The following is a 15,422-nucleotide window of genomic DNA, read 5'->3' as shown; positions in this document are numbered from 1 at the left end:
CCCCCGGCACCGTTCCCTGCCCCCAGCACTGACCCCCCCCCCGGCACGGTTCCCTGCCCCCAGCACTGACCCCCCCAGCACTGACCCCCCCCGGCACGGTTCCCTCCACCCCTTGCCCGCCCCCGCCAGGAGCCGTGCGCTTCGCTGCAGCTTGGGCGCCCGGACTCTCGGGTTAGACACCCGGGAAATGGTACGTTCCAGCGCCCTCCCCTTCCCCCCGCCCGGCGAGGATGGTTTGCCCGCACTGTGGACGGGCGGTACCAAGCTCGGGAGACAGAGGGCCGGTCGCTAGGTGAGCCCCTCCCGTAGGAATGGGCCAGTCTCGCCCCCTCCCACGCCGGCTGCCGTAGGAACCTACCACTGCTCGCCTCCCGGGGAGGGGGATCCCGCCGCGCAGTGGGACAGTCCGGCCCCCGCACTCGGCAGCTGCCGGAAGCGCTGAAGCTGCCCAGGCGCCGGGTGAGCGGAGCGGGCCGGGCCCGGCGGGCCTCGGCGCTGGAGCCCCCCGCTCGGCGGGGTCTGGGCGGGGCAGCGCGTGCTGACGGGGGCCTGGCAGTGGGGGCCGGCGGCGGCGGGGGGCGCGCGCTTGGTGGTGGTGCGCTTCCCCCCGTGGGCTCCGTCGGATGATGGAGCCTCGCGCCTGCGCCGTGTGCTTCCCCCCCGTGGGGTCCGTCGGATGATGGAGCCTCGCGCCTGCGCCGTGCGCTTCCCCCCGTGGGCTCCGTCGGATGATGGAGCCTCGCGCCTGCGCCGTGTGCTTCCCCCCCGTGGGGTCCGTCGGATGATGGAGCCTCGCGCCTGCGCCGTGTGCTTCCCCCCCGTGGGGTCCGTCGGATGATGGAGCCTCGCGCCTGCGCCGTGTGCTCCCCCCTGTGGGGTCCGTCGGATGATGGAGCCTCGCGCCTGCGCTGTGCGCTCCCCCCCGTGGGCTCCGTCGGATGATGGAGCCTCGCGCCTGCGCCGTGTGCTTCCCCCTGTGGGGTCCGTCGGATGATGGAGCCTCGCGCCTGCGCTGTGCGCTCCCCCCCGTGGGCTCCGTCGGATGATGGAGCAGTGCGCCTGTGCAGTGCGCTCCCCCCCGTGGGGTTCATCGGGTGATGGAGCCTCGCGCCTGCGCCGTGCGCTCCCGCCCCGTGGGGTCCGTCGGATGATGGAGCCTCGCGCCTGCGCCGTGTGCTCCCCCCCGTGGGGTCCGTCGGATGATGGAGCCTCGCGCCTGCGCCGTGTGCTTCCCCCCCGTGGGGTCCGTCGGATGATGGAGCCTCGCGCCTGCGCCGTGTGCTTCCCCCCCGTGGGGTCCGTCGGATGATGGAGCCTCGCGCCTGCGCCGTGTGCTCCCCCCTGTGGGGTCCGTCGGATGATGGAGCCTCGCGCCTGCGCTGTGCGCTCCCCCCCGTGGGCTCCGTCGGATGATGGAGCAGTGCGCCTGTGCAGTGCGCTCCCCCCCCGTGGGGTTCATCGGGTGATGGAGCCTCGCGCCTGCGCCGTGCGCTCCCGCCCCGTGGGGTCCGTCGGATGATGGAGCCTCGCGCCTGCGCCGTGTGCTCCCCCCCGTGGGGTCCGTCGGATGATGGAGCAGTGCGCCTGTGCCGTGCGCTCCCCCCCCATGGGCTCCGTCGGATGATGGAGCCTCGCGCCTGCGCCGTGCGCTTCCCCCCGTGGGGTCCGTCGGATGATGGAGCCTCGCGCCTGCGCCGTGCGCTTCCTCCCGTGGGCTCCGTCGGATGATGGAGCCTCGCGCCTGCGCCGTGCGCTTCCTCCCGTGGGCTCCGTCGGATGATGGAGCCTCGCGCCTGCGCCGTGTGCTTCCCCCCGTGGGGTCCGTCGGATGATGGAGCCTCACGCCTGTGTGTTGTGCTTCTCCCTGTAGGGTCCGTCGGATGATGGAGCTGTGCGCCTGTGTGGAGCGAGAGCTGGACAAAGTGCTGCACAAGTTCCTGAGCTATGGGCAGCACTGTGAGCGGAGCCTGGAGGAGCTGCTCTGTTACGTGAGCCAACTGCGCCAGGAGCTCAGCAGCACAGGTACCAGCCAGCCCGCTGGAGTGAGGCAGTGACGCAGCACTGTGCTCCTCCTGCAGCCGGGCCTGTTCCCAAACCGTAGCATGGTGCTCAGGGGCAGAGCGCCGGGTCCAGGTGGGGTGGTCGCTGACCACAGATCTATGGATGGAGACTGACCTCCACTTCCATCTGCTGAGCAGACAGCGCTGTGGCTCAGCCCCGCTTCTGGCTGGGGTGGCTGTAGGCCAGTGCGGGGACACACCAGCTCTTGGGGGGTGAAATCCTGGCAGAGCTTTCTGTCAGGGTGTGAGCTTGCGAGGCATCTGCCTGCAGAGGGTGATACTGAGTATCTGAGGCTGTTGCTCTGGACCAGCACTGGTCAAAGTCCTCGGCTGCACCAGCCATTTCCAGCTGCTCCCAATCAGTCCTGCGTTATCTGGCCCTCGGACGCTCAGGCTGCTCCTGACCCCAGTCCTGCAGCGGGGAGCAGTTGCCCAAACTTCATGGTGGATTAGAGTGGTGCTTAGTTAAACAGAAGTCACACTGAAGCCTAGCCTAGTGGCTTATTGTTCTGGCAGGGGAGGGGGAGTTCTGGTGCATGGTGCAGTGTTTGGCAGATGTAGCTCAAAGCTGCTGCTTTTCTGGTGCAAAGCCTTCGCAGTAAGGGACTTGCACTTCCTGGAATAGGCTCCTGGCTAGTCCCCGCAGCTAGGTCTGAAGACCCTTTCTGCTGCAGCCCTGCAGGGGGCACCGCTGTCTGCCACACTCTCCCTGATGATGGCCCAGTGCTGTCGAAAGATCAAGGACACGGTGCAGAAACTGGCCTCGGACCATAAAGATATTCACAGCAGTGTCTCCAGGGTGGGCAAAGCCATTGATAGGGTGAGTACCCCCTTTTGTCTAGGATCCAGGGGTTGGACCTGGGGGCCCAGATGGGAATCCCTGCCTTAGTGATGGCTTTCACTCCCATTGGTTCTTTGGCCCTCTGCAGGCTGGAGTATGGGGAGAAGATATCCCCCAAGGTCTCCCTCATCTGCTGGTGCCCAGTGGCATCATGGTGGGAGCCAGTTCTCATGGTGTTGGGCTTTCTGTGGTCCTGAATGCCTCCTGCTCCTGTGGGTTCATGCCTGTTTTATGTGCTGCAGTCAGGATTGGGGCCCTCCTGTTCTGACGTGTTCTTGGCCCTAAGGAGCTCACATTTCACCTCTGTGAAGGACTCCCCAGGGTACAACTTGGAACTGGGGTACTGCTGTGCCCCCTTAGCTCTCCAGACTGGGCTGTCTCTCACAATGCTTTGCTAGTGAAAAGCAGCAAACCCCTTCGGGCGCTGTTATCACTCAGTACCCTAACAGCATGTGGACACCACGCCTAGCTAAATTGCATGAATGCTCCCTGAACTACTCATGAATCACATGGAGAAAGGTACCAGCAAATCTTCCAAGCCCCCAGCCTTGCACCCCAAAGCTGTTCCGTCTTGCCCTGATTAGAAGCCTGACCAGCGTATGTTTACTACCCAGTCTGCCCCTCCCTCGATGTGGAGAGGACAGTCACTAGCCTTTGTAAACTGAGCTGAGATTTACAAAGCACTTCAATTGAAACACACTGCTTTAGGTAAAATATAAAACAGATTTATTAACTACAGAGAGATTTTAAGTGATTAGAAGTGGTAGCCACAAAAGGTCAGAGATAGTTACCAAAGGAAATAAAAGTTAAGTGTGCAGTCTAAATCTTAAACCTTATTACATTAGGCAGTATTTGGATCAAGCAGTTTGTCTCACCCCACTGGATGTTGCAAGTAGGTGATATTTCTTAATACATAGGCTTCCTCTTTAAGCCTGGGACCAGTCTCCTCAGTTCAAGTCTTTGTCTTCCCTGTGTTCTTGTTGCTTCCAGCATAGGTGGGGGAGGAGAAAGGCCAAAGCATGAGTCCACTGTCCTCTATTTTATATCCTCAGTCCATGTGCCTGGAAAACATTAGCCCAGGTGGGCTTTGCTGAGTCACAGAGTTGAGCAATCCCCCTTTGTGTGATGCTTGTGCAGCCCTCTTACTGCATTGTAAATCCCTTGTTTACAACTCCTCTGCTGTTTAAAGGACACTTAACACCCTCCTGGGTGGGGATCATCTCCTTTTTTGTCACTAGAGAACTAGCAACATATTTCAGTAAAAACCATATAGCAAAATCTCACAACTTCACACACAATAACAGCATACATATTTGGACAGAACAGTGGGTTTCTGCAGATCATGACCTTTCATATGACTCCTTACATGACATACTTTGTATGAAATAGATCATACTTATATGATGGGGTGTATATGGGGGGTCCAGGATGCTGCTTTGAGGTACAGAGTGTCACGACCTTCTACTACTATGCCACTCAGAAATGAGATGATGTGGCTCTGAGGCTGTGATCCAGTCAGCCAACTGAAAGCAGCTCAGTGCAGGGGCTGTAGTGGTTTGGGTGGGAGTGTGCTGTTGTGGGGTGGCTTTGCAGGAAGTTGCAGGGGGTTTGTTTGTGAGCATGTGATCAGGCCGGAAGGTGATAGATGGGGGGGGGGCATCCCCTCATTCTCAGGGGCACCACTGACTCCTCTCATTCATTTCCCAGAACTTCGATGCCGAGCTCTGCAGCGTGGTCTCAGATTCGGTGTGGGAGTCGCGGGAGAAGCAGCAGCAGCAGCAGATTCTGCAGATGGCGATTGTGGAGCACTTGTACCAGCAGGGCATGCTGAGCGTGGCAGAGGAGCTGTCCCAGGTACCAGGGCTGCTGGTAACAACACTGGTCCTAGCTTGCCACACAGCAGCATTGTGTGAGGGAGGGCGTGGCCTCCCTGGGGCAGGGGCACCAGCAGTGTTGTGGGCCTGCTCTCTGATGAGTGGGCCTTACTCAGCATTTGCCCCTGGCAAGGTTCGCTCCAGGCCAGCACCTCTAGCCAACCCAGGCCCGTTGGTATGAGGCCCTCCCCAGCTCTGCAGGGACCGAATTGCGGCTGCCAAGTCTGCTGCTCCCCTGCATGTGTTCTGTGCTCCAAGGAGGAGGGCCTCTCTCCATCATGCAGGGTAGGAAACCTCGCCCATCTCTGGCTGGGGAGCCTCTCCTGGCACCACCCCTCCGCCCCGGTGCTGCCTGCTGTATGCCGCCCTCCCCAAGAGGCTGGTGGGATGTGACCACTGGCTCTCATTCTCCACAGGAGTCCACCCTGAATGTGGACTTGGACTTCAAGCAGCCGTTCTTGGAGCTGAACCGGATCCTGGAAGCGCTGCACAAGCAGGACCTGCGTCCAGCTCTGGAGTAAGAACCAATCATCTGGGAGCGCTGAGCATCCCAGTGCTCCTCCTTGCCCATAGCCTCCGCATCCTTACTGAAAGTGGCCCCTCCCCTTCTGCTTGACTCATGCACCGAGTCTGGGTTGGGGTATGAGGTGCTTTGGCTGGTCAAGAGGGAGCACGGTGCACCCCAGCTAACATGTGATGATCGCACTCACCCTGCCTGCTGGAGCATGCTCCTTGCACCTTGCATCCCAGTCAGAATGAGGCCTACAAGCACAATGCTCCTTAACACCCCAACCAGCCCTCCTGGGGCAGCGCCATGTGCAGGGCCTGACACACACCCTCTTGCCCATGAGCCACTTATGTTCCTTTTTTCACCCCAGCTGACTCTGGTGCTACCTGGGTAGTCCCTGGAATTACAGACACTGGAGGGAAAGGAGCCCTCTAGGCCAGCCCGGCCAGGGGCATTTCACACAGAACAGTCTCCAGGAATGGGAACAACCCCACCCTCGTCTTGTCAGGTTGGGCATCAGCGAGAACTTCCTGGCTGTCCTGGCCCACCTTCCCCAGACAGTCAGGACTTAGCTGCCCCCTGTTCTTTCCTATCCAGCTGGGCAATCTCAAAGAGGCAGCATCTGCTGGAGCTGAACAGCTCCCTGGAATTCAAGCTGCATCGTCTCCACTTCATCCGGCTCCTGGCTGGCGGCCCTGACAAGCAGCTGGAGGCCCTGAGCTACGCTCGCCACTTCCAGCCCTTTGCCCGCCTGCACCAGCGAGGTGAGACTGTGCCAGATGGGGCCCTGCCACTGGCCTCCCGAGTGGGGCACGGAACTGTCCACTGGGTAGCCCTGTTCCCAGGCTACAGGGGGCCCCATCACTAGCCCCGTACTGGGGGCACTGATAGGACAGGGTGGGGGGTTGTGGCTACGTTGCTTCTTGAGGCCAACCAGGGTGTTGTTTTGTTCAGAGATCCAGGTCATGATGGGCAGCCTTGTGTACCTGCCTCTGGGCATTGAGAACTCCCCGTACTGCCACCTGCTGGATGCCCGGCATTGGACAGAGATCTGCGAGACCTTCACCCGCGACGCCTGTGCCTTGCTGGGACTCTCGGTGGAATCCCCTCTCAGTGTCAGGTAAGCCCCAGGCCAGGGCCTGTGGGGCCCCCCTTAGCAGTACCACCAAGTTCTAAGGCGTCTCCCTCTCATGCAGCTTTGCGTCCGGATGTGTGGCACTGCCCGTGCTGATGAACATCAAGGCAGTGATTGAGCAGAGACAGTGCACAGGTGTCTGGAGCCACAAGGATGAGCTGCCTGTAAGTGTCATCTCGTGGGGCGGCGGGGTGGGGTGGGGCAGTGGGGCTGACCTCCCTGTGCTCTCTTGGCAGATTGAAATTGAGCTGGGCATGAAGTGCTGGTACCACTCAGTGTTTGCCTGCCCCATCCTTCGCCAGCAGACAACTGACTCCAATCCGCCTATCAAACTCATCTGCGGGCATGTCATCTCCCGGGACGCGCTCAACAAGCTCATCAATGGGGGGAAGTAAGTTTGGTTTCTTGACGCTCACCCGTGGACCCTGACCCACCTCTGCCCTGCAGCCCCTGTCCCGCAGGCTGGGCCTTCGCCTGGCATCACTTTGTGTGATGCAGCCTGGTGCCATGGGAGTGTGAGTGCTCTGAAGATCCCTTGGCCTGTGCCCTGTACCGCCAGGGTTCCTGGCTGGCCTTGTGCTAGTCTGGGCCAGGTCACCTTCCCCAGCCCCCCTGCAGCTCGGTGCTGCAGGTTGCAGTGAGCCTGAACGGGCTGGGTGCCGTGGATGCTGATGAGCAGGGCTTGTTATCTCTGGTGCTGGGAAGTAGGGTGCACACGCAGTGCTGCTGCCTGCCCATGGCCAACCCTGTGCCCCTGGGGGATGCCAGGCCTTCCTTAGACTGAGCCTTGCGGACTGGGCTCTGACGGGAGGGGCAGACTTCTGCTGCCGTCGGCCCTGCAGTGCCCCAAAGCGCTACCATTTTCTCTGTGTTCCCCGGCCTTCCCACCTGATGCCTTTGTCTCTGGACCTCTCCTCAGGCTGAAGTGTCCCTACTGCCCCATGGAGCAGAACCCAGCTGATGGGAAGCGCATCATCTTCTGACGCTGGTGTGGTTGGAAGGGCTGTGGCAACAGGTCACTGCTCTTCCCCTTAGGTGGCCTGTCCCACCCTCGCAGTGCGAGAGGCGGTGGTGCTGCCCACAGCAGGTCGTGGGCTGCCTCTTAGGCTGTGGGTCTGAGAGCAGCTCTGTCCACTGCAGCCCCATTGGGGTCCCTTTCTCCTGCAGAGCTAGGGCAAAGTCCAGAGCAGTGGGCCTGAGCCTGACCGCCGCCTGAGAAAGGGAGCTGAAATGGACAGAGCAGCAGTGTGACGTGCTTGCTGCGGTGAGCTCCGGGAGGCCTCAGTGTGTGCTCTCCTAGTGATCTGGCTTACGCTGCCCTGCTCACTCTGTGCTCCCGTCCTGTCGGTCTGGCCTGCTGGGCAGCTGTCTTTCTGCTCAGTAATAGGCAGAGCCCCTCCTGGCCTCAAACATGGCTACGGGAGCATTCCTAGCCCTCTGCCAGTGCAATGGCCATGCTGTACAGTCCCTTGTGCATTTACTGATATTTTTTGCATTGTAAATATTAAAGCGGGAGCTGCCTGGAGCCATTTTATAAATTCCAGAAAATAAAGCCTGTTAGTCTTTCCCCCTTGCTCTCTGAGCGCCTTGGGAGAAAGGAGGGCTGGGTCCTTAACAGCTTGGGCCCAAAGATGACATGAACCCCACTGTAAGAGGGGACCCGCTTTCTGATGTGGGGGCTGGGGCTAGCTGTCCCTCTGGGACTGTTCTCCCGCCTCCCCTGCATCAGCCTATGAAATAGGGCACAGAAGTGAGGGGGAAGAGCTGCTGTTAGATCTGAAAAATGGAGGGGTGAGGTGGGGGGCATGTAGAGGGGGTGTAAGGAGACAGAATGGGAGGGGGCACATGGGGGCTCCAGGACACTAAGTCTGGGGGTGGGGTAGCAGCTTTATGACAAGCAGACCAGTGTTGAGATAAACCTTTTATTCTAAACAGAACCAGGTAACAAACGTTCTACTGTGACTGCCCTGTCCTAGGCTCCTTTGGTTCTTCCCCAGCCGGAGGGATCACGGGGAAACCAAAGACTGGATAAAGTGTACAGGAGTGTGGCATGGCTAGCCGTCCTGGAGAACTTATTCTATAGCATGTGGTCCCTCTTTTAGATCTCTTTACTGAACTAAAACACTGTTATCTTTAAACTATAACCAATACAGTACTGATTTAACCACCTTCAGGTTGCTTTAACACTTAATACGTCTCACTCTGTCCCTGAGGGCATTTCAGCAGTCTTCCCCATCTGCAACCTCTCTTTGGGCAAGCCCTGGTCTGTAAGGCTGGTCCACCTCATGGTCAGTTTGTGGCTTGTTTCCATCTTGTGTCTGCTCTCACTTCACTTGTCGTGGCCACATTGTTGGGTATCATGGCAGATGCTTACAATTCCGGGGTAAGATTTTGCTTTGACTGTACTCACTGAATCTAAGGTGACTCTTCTTTGGTCGCTGCTGCTTTGACTGGCCAGTGCCCATCTTGCCACTCTCTCTCCAATCTTTGTGTTTAAGTGGGGTAGGCTTTGCCTCACTTTCCCAGACTCCTTAGTCGTCTTTTGTCTGTCCTATAGCTGCTAATTGAGAAATGTGATCAGAGAAATGTGGGGCTGGAAGGGACTTTGAGGCCATCAAGTCTAGCCCCCTGCATTGAGAGAGGCCCAAGTAAATCTGGACCATTCCTGGCAGGTGTTTGTCCAACCTGGTTTTAAAACCCCCCAATGCTGGGGATTCCACAACCTTCTCACAAAGCCTAGTTAGGAAGTTTTTCCTAATATCTAACCTAAATCTCCCTTGCTGCAGATTATGACATTTCTTGTGGTCCTACCTTCAGTGGACATGGAGAACTGATCCCTGTCCTGTTTATAATAGCCTTTCACAGCTTTGAAGTGTGATTGGATCCCCCCTCAGGGTTCAGTATCCTTGGTGATGCTTTTCAAGTCTCTTTATGTGTATTGCAATCAGTGATTTGTGGTCAGTTTTTACTTTGAAGCTACAACACTAGAGAAAGTAGTGAAATATGCCAGACCTAGTGGCTCTCTGTGTGTATACAGCCTCTCTGCGGCTGTCATACCCCTGGATGCATAAAAGACTGGCAACCAGTCAGTCCCCTGACACACCCAGCCTTCCTTTTAAAGCATAGATGGGGCAAAATATCACAGCACTGAAGATGAAGTCTGAATGGGCTTTAAATCATTGACCAAGTGCCTGAATCCTGGCCATTTCTTTTACTCATGCTGGTTTCCAAATCACTGACGTCATTTTCTGCTTCCATTTTTCTGTCCTCGCCCAATTTTAATTTCTGTGACCTTTTGCCTTGCTGATTTCACTATGGTATTCAGTCACATGCTCTGTGCCTTTCTTTCGGCATCTTTTGTGTACATTCTGCTGCTTGGCATGTCAGAGCCATCATACTTAGTAATCGTTCAGACTCACTTTTTGTTACAAGCGGGATGATCTAGTCTTTGAGCGTTTATTCACAGGACTAACTTAAAATTAGTCTTGTGACAAATCCCTCTGTTTTCCCTTTGCTGTGTTCTTAGCCTGAATAGCTCTTTCCCAAGTAACATGTTTTCTAGGGACACACTGATCCTCAGACTCACTTTTTGTTACAAGCGGGATGATCTAGTCTTTGAGCGTTTATTCACAGGACTAACTTAAAATTAGTCTTGTGACAAATCCCTCTGTTTTCCCTTTGCTGTGTTCTTAGCCTGAATAGCTCTTTCCCAAGTAACATGTTTTCTAGGGACACACTGATCCTCAAACATTTTCATTATTTATGCACCCCTTTCCTGCCTGCCCCACCATCTGCATGGGATGCAGTGTGTACAGCTGGGGCTTCTGGGCCTGCCACTGCTGAGTGCAGAGCAATCGTTTCCTTAGCCTCCAGTGGCTTTCCGGCTTCTAGGCACACAGCATTTCCGCGCATGCTTAGGGCTGCAGGGGCGTTACTTGCAGGCACCCGGGCACTGCAGCTGCCATTGTAATACTGGGCCTTCCAGCTCACGGTGACTTCCCTGCTGGTACTTACTACTGCCCTGTTGATGAGCAGATGGTATCAAGGGCTGTGCCGCTGGGGTGCCATAACATAAGCACTTGCTACAGCAATGGCGGGTTTTTCTGTGCCTAATTTACCTCCCCGAGCAGCAGGAATTAGGTTAATGGAACAATTCTTCTGTTGTCCTAGCTGCATCTCGACCGAGGGTTTCGTTCATCTGAGCACTGCAGCTGCACTGAACTATGTACAGCAATGAGAAATGTTTCACTACCTTGTGTAGCTGCAGCCTGAGTGTGCCCTGGCTTGGGCACCTTTGGTTCTGCCCCAGAGGCAGCGTGTACAGAAGTGGGGCATGGCTATACCTGGCCGATTTAGTCTAGAGCTCAGGGTGCTGGGGCTGTTCTTGGGGCAAGGCTGGCCTGGCCAGCAAAGAGACTAGGCTGGGAGCCTGGCCTTGACTCTGCAGTGTGAGCATGAGGACAGCAGTAGCTCTGCAGCCCTGTCTCCCATCACCCAAACCTGGCAGTGAAGGATGGAGTCCAGTAGTGGTGGGGGTCGAGCCTATACATCCAGGATAGCCGCCAGTACCTGCTGCTAACAGCAGAGCAATCAGTTTCTCAGAGTGCAGAGAGTGCTGCTCCCTGGTACAAGGTGCCCCGTAGTTGGTCAGTACCTCACCCCTGGGTTCTGCTGCTCTTTGGACCCAGCTGAATCAGAGGCTGGGGTGGTTCATAAATTGTCATCATTCCAGTTTGCCCCTAGACCAGCCAGCACTGTAGTGGGGCACACTGGGGCAACGGCAGGAAAGGATGGAGGGTTTTTTTTGCACCAACTAGGATAGAATCAATACGTGTCATAATGCTGCACAGTCACATCATGCGTGGCTGACTGCAGTGCTGAGACCCCAGCCCCACTGCCTGGCAGACACCCCACATGCTGGAGCCATCTCCCCACCAGTGGTGAGGGGGGAGAAGAAATGTGTCCGAGACTTCAATACATCTCCACCCCCCCTCAGCAGGCTGGGCATAGCCAAGGGTTGTGGGGACTGGTCATAAGCAGCGACCCCCAAGGACATGAGTCCAAATTCCTCTCCCCCCCGTGATCTCGCAAGCGGCTGATATTTTTGATGCAGAGAGAGGCCACGTGCCATGGTTGGGGAGTGCATGGTGCAGTAGCTAGGCACAGGTCCTGCCTTACATTCATTTAGCCAATTTCACCGTAGCCTTTTGTTCACTGAGCCCAGGCTCCACTTTGCCTCCTAACACAGGCCCCAAACACAATGGTTCCCACCTAGCTGGGGCTGGGCTGGACTGAACTGAATGGGACACCAACCCTCTCCAGCCCCGTCTGCACCCAGAATGGCCTCTATTTATTCCAGGGCAAACGCTGGTGGGCCAGAAAGAAAGTGGTTTCTGTGCTGTCAATGTCACTTCTACACAGTCATCCCTGTTCCTCCCCCATTATCTAGCCTTCAGGCCCAGCCCTGCTGATACTGGAGCAGTGGCCTCATGCTCTGATGTAGCCTTAAAGCCAGGATGCCACCGACACTGGCCTAGCTGCTTTACTAAAACCCACAGCAAACAGCTGTACAAATACATTTATTTCATCCATCACAGAACAGGTCTGACTTGCTGCTCATGGCATGGACTCTTCCCCCCCAGGAATGCTAGCCTGTCCAGTAAGCCTGCTGTCCCCCTCCCTTCAAGGGGGAAGTCAGTCACCATCTGCCCCCAACCTCAGCAGCTGCTACTCAATTATTTCAGAACAGGTTTTTTTTGGTTAAAGGTAAAAAGCCCAGGGTCCATGCAGCCCCCTCTCCCGCACATTGAGCACCCAGCAAGTAGCTGCAGGACCAGCTCACGTTTCATTTTGTAAAGTCCTCGGAGGCCACCGAATATTGCTGGGGCAGTGCAGGCCCAGCCTTCCAGAAGCTCCAGAGCAGGCACTCCCCATGTCCTTCACAGGGGGACAGGAAGAGACACAACCTCCTCCCAACACTCCTTATATGCCTCCTCGTACTCCTCATGTGGCTTGATCATTATCACACAGGTTGGGCGCTTTGAGCCGCCAGCTGCTCCCAGATCCTGAACAAGAGGAAGAGGATATCAGAGATGCCCAGGAAAGCTGCTGGTGACCTCCACCCACTGGGGGGAGTGGGAATCCTACCACTCCTCTGTGGAGGAGAGCAGACCCCTGCACTCCACCCCACAGGGGAAAGTATGGCTCCCCTGACTCTACAGTCACCCCCACCCCCAAGTGACTGAACCAAATTGTAAAGCAACCTTCCCACAACTGAGCAGTCTCTTACCCTCCCACCCCCCCAGATTAGAGCAAGGGGTCCCAAACTTTTTGTGGGACAACCCCATTTGAATTATTTCCTTCTGGGACCTCAGAGGGTACAGAGTACCTAATTCTGAAGCACAAAATGGCATCCTCCACGCAGCGTGACCTCGTAGCTGTGTGGCGTGTGAGGTCATGCTGTGCTTAGCAAGCCATTTCACAGAACAAAATGGCATTATCCATCTGCCGTGACCTTGCACACACCAGAGGAGAGGTCACGCTGTGTAGAGCAAGACAGCATCCGTTGCACAGTAGGGACTGCCAGGCCCCATCCGCTCAGGGCACGACCCCATTTGGGAACGGCTGCGTTAGAGGGACTTCTTATCTTCCCCAACTCCTCCCACAGCCTGTCCTTACTGATCCAGAAACATCCAGCACCTGGCCTGATGGGGCCCAGCAGTACCCTGCAAGGATGGCATGAAGTCAGCAGGGCCAATGTCTTGCCAGGTTGGAGGAATATTAAAGCCTTAAGGATGCCAGTTGGAGACACCCCCTTAGAGAAGATTGTGCAGGGCTCCCGTTGGGGTTTTTTTTATTTTGCTATTTGGACAATTTAAAGGACCTGCCAGACGAGAACAGAACATAGATATCTCCTGGCCGCAGCGGGGAAAACTGGATGCTTTAGGAACAAAGATGAAAGCTCTTTGACTAGAACACACTTCACAGTATTACCCCAGGCAGCTCAAAGCATTTGCCTGGCTGTGTTACCTCTGGCAAAATAACAGCTTCAGTGTGAGGCAGTGTCCCGCCTTCAGCCCCACCCTTGAAGCAGGATGACAAACAGCCCATAGTGTGTCACCGCTAGGGATCCCTTAGCTCAAATGGGAGATTTTAGGGAGTTGTGCAGGAGGCCAAGTGACACCCGTGTGTTCAGTCTGACTTTGGGAATGGGGGAGGAGCAGCAAAGACCTGGGTTTTATGCCCTGGGCAAGAGCTTCTTAGCACCAAAAAGAGAAAGCGGGGAGGGAGGAAGGAGGCACCACCTAAGCCACAGCTTGTTATCCTGCTGGAATGTTTCATGCCCTCTTGGTGCCCACGAAGGGGAGATTCCCCCAACTCCTGAGAGCCCGCTGACCTTACCGACTTGGAGGGGATGTAAGCGTAGGGGAGGGACCTGTCTTCACACATGACGGGGAGGTGGCAATAAACTTCAATGGGCAGCGTGTCTCCAGCAAGGACTATGATCCTGAAACAGCAGAGAGAGACGACTTATCAGTAGCGGTGGACAGGGAGATGGGAACCGGAACGTGCCCGTCGAGAAGCGCTGAGGAGGCGGTGACTGGTCACGAAGGGGGCCGGGGCCAGCACTGCCGGTGCCCCAGCAAAGCGTATCCGGCCGTGGGACGCAGCCTACCCGGGACGATGCCACAGGCCTGTGCTCTCGGAGCGGAGAGCCCACGGGTCTGGTCCTTCGGCCCCGGCCAGCGCCTGTCTTGCCGTCAGATACCGCAGGGCCCAGCTTTGGGGGTGGCTGCAGCTGGGCTGCTGGGTTCTTACCCCTTCTCGCCCTTGTTGATGAATTTCTGAACTTCCTTTACTCCCCGCCGGATCTGCTTGTGTTTCGCCGCTGGAAGAGAAATAAGCGGCCATCAGATTCAGCACGGGCTCCGCGGGGCTCCCGCTCCGGCCCCGCTCCCCAGGCCCGTGCACGGGGCTCTGTCTCGTTCCCGCGGCGGTTCTCCCCCGGCCCGGCCCCCCCCCCCCGCCGCAGGCGCAGGCCCCGGCCCCCCCCCCCGCCGGCGCAGGCCCCCGCCCCCCGCAGGCCCCGGGCCCCCGCCCCCCGCAGGCCCCGGGCCCCCGCCCCCCGCAGGCCCCGGGCCCCCGCCCCCCCAGGGCCCGGGCCCCCCGGCCCCACCTTTCTTGATGCACTTGTAGAGCCTGCGGGTGAGCCTGCGGGAGGCCAGCGGCCGCGCGATCGGGTTCAGGTTCCCCAGCAGCTCCTGGTACGATCGCTCCGGCGCCGCCTCCGGCTCCGGCGACTTCTCCCGGGCCATGATCGACAGACACGTGGCCCGCCCCGGCCTCCACTTCCGCACGCGCGCGGGGCGCCCTGGGAAGCGCCTGGTGACAGACTCCGCCCGCCTCCACCCCAGCCAATAACAGCCCGCCCTTGCGTGCCCCGCCCCTCGCGGCGGCGGCCTGGCCGCGCGGTCCCACGTGCCGCGCCTGCGGGAAGAAGGGAGGCGCGTGACCGTCCCGCGCCTCAGAGACACGCGCCTGCTGGAGCCACGTCCGTGCGCGTGCCCCGGGTCTCCCGGCCCGGCCCGGCCCGGCCCGGGTTCTGGCTGCAAGCCCGCAGCTGCAGCCCGGGCTACCAGCGCCCCGCCGCAACCGTGCCACGCACCCGGCGGGGGAGGCGCCAGGCCCGGGTGGGGGGTGGCAGGGAGCGGCCCCAGGCCCAGGGCGAATCGGGACCAGATTCCCTAACCTCTGGACACCAGCCAGGCTTTTCACCGGAACGGAATTCAGGCGTCAAGCCTGGACTCCAGCTCCTCACCCCAGCCCAGTCTCTCTGGCTCCTCAGCACCTGCAGGGAGGACGGACTAAGGCAGGGAACAAGCCCTGAAGCACTGCAAAGCCTCTCTCCCTGGGAGGTCTCGTGGCAGTAGCTGGCTGGGATGGGACCTCTGGGCTGAGTCTGGGGCACGTGCGAGTTCCAGACACTTCCCCCTGCAGCAGTTAA

At 58.2% G+C, this 15,422-nt stretch overlaps 2 protein-coding genes across 6 annotated transcripts; one reads left to right on the top strand and one right to left on the bottom strand.

The window, feature by feature from the left end:
* Nucleotides 1-214: 214 nt before the first annotated feature.
* RMND5B (required for meiotic nuclear division 5 homolog B) lies at nucleotides 215-7,984 on the top strand. 4 transcript variants are annotated; one of them, XM_073355053.1, is made up of 10 exons: nucleotides 215-292; nucleotides 1,871-2,022; nucleotides 2,735-2,880; nucleotides 4,609-4,755; nucleotides 5,192-5,292; nucleotides 5,881-6,047; nucleotides 6,238-6,403; nucleotides 6,480-6,582; nucleotides 6,655-6,809; nucleotides 7,338-7,984. In XM_073355053.1, the coding sequence occupies exons 1-10, from the start codon at nucleotides 231-233 to the stop codon at nucleotides 7,399-7,401; spliced, it is 1,263 nt and encodes a 420-aa protein (XP_073211154.1). In that variant the 5' UTR covers nucleotides 215-230; the 3' UTR covers nucleotides 7,402-7,984. The 4 variants fall into 4 exon arrangements, with proteins under 4 accessions (XP_073211154.1, XP_073211153.1, XP_073211155.1 ...); XM_073355054.1 differs by lacking the exon at nucleotides 215-292 and adding an exon at nucleotides 302-459; XM_073355052.1 differs by having other exon boundaries at nucleotides 6,480-6,809.
* Nucleotides 7,985-10,440: 2,456 nt separating this feature from the next.
* Nucleotides 10,441-14,796, bottom strand: NHP2 (NHP2 ribonucleoprotein). Of its 2 annotated transcripts, none has more exons than XM_073355057.1 (4): nucleotides 14,595-14,796; nucleotides 14,237-14,306; nucleotides 13,820-13,925; nucleotides 10,441-12,483 (listed from the first exon to the last, which is right to left on the bottom strand). In XM_073355057.1, the coding sequence occupies exons 1-4, from the start codon at nucleotides 14,731-14,733 to the stop codon at nucleotides 12,358-12,360; spliced, it is 441 nt and encodes a 146-aa protein (XP_073211158.1). In that variant the 5' UTR covers nucleotides 14,734-14,796; the 3' UTR covers nucleotides 10,441-12,357. The 2 variants fall into 2 exon arrangements, with proteins under 2 accessions (XP_073211158.1, XP_073211159.1); XM_073355058.1 differs by having other exon boundaries at nucleotides 12,355-12,483; nucleotides 13,815-13,925.
* Between the last annotated feature and the right edge of the window lie 626 nt (nucleotides 14,797-15,422).

The sequence above is a fragment of the Lepidochelys kempii genome, chromosome 8 (assembly GCF_965140265.1).
Source record: "Lepidochelys kempii isolate rLepKem1 chromosome 8, rLepKem1.hap2, whole genome shotgun sequence".
Lineage (NCBI taxonomy): Eukaryota > Metazoa > Chordata > Testudines > Cheloniidae > Lepidochelys > Lepidochelys kempii.
This window is presented reverse-complemented; position numbering and strand designations above follow the sequence as displayed.

Excerpts from the sequence above, each read along its gene's own strand:
- RMND5B (XM_073355052.1), top strand. The coding sequence starts at position 231 with ATGGTTTGCCCGCACTGTGGACGGGCGGTACCAAGCTCGGGAGACAGA. Across the intron at positions 5,293-5,880 it reads GACCTGCGTCCAGCTCTGGA|CTGGGCAATCTCAAAGAGGC; the intron begins GTAAGAACCAAT and ends TTTCCTATCCAG. Across the intron at positions 6,048-6,237 it reads TGCCCGCCTGCACCAGCGAG|AGATCCAGGTCATGATGGGC; the intron begins GTGAGACTGTGC and ends TGTTTTGTTCAG.
- NHP2 (XM_073355057.1), bottom strand. The coding sequence starts at position 14,733 with ATGGCCCGGGAGAAGTCGCCGGAGCCGGAGGCGGCGCCGGAGCGATCG. Across the intron at positions 14,307-14,594 it reads CTACAAGTGCATCAAGAAAG|CGGCGAAACACAAGCAGATC; the intron begins GTGGGGCCGGGG and ends TTTCTCTTCCAG. Across the intron at positions 13,926-14,236 it reads ATCAACAAGGGCGAGAAGGG|GATCATAGTCCTTGCTGGAG; the intron begins GTAAGAACCCAG and ends CTGCTGTTTCAG.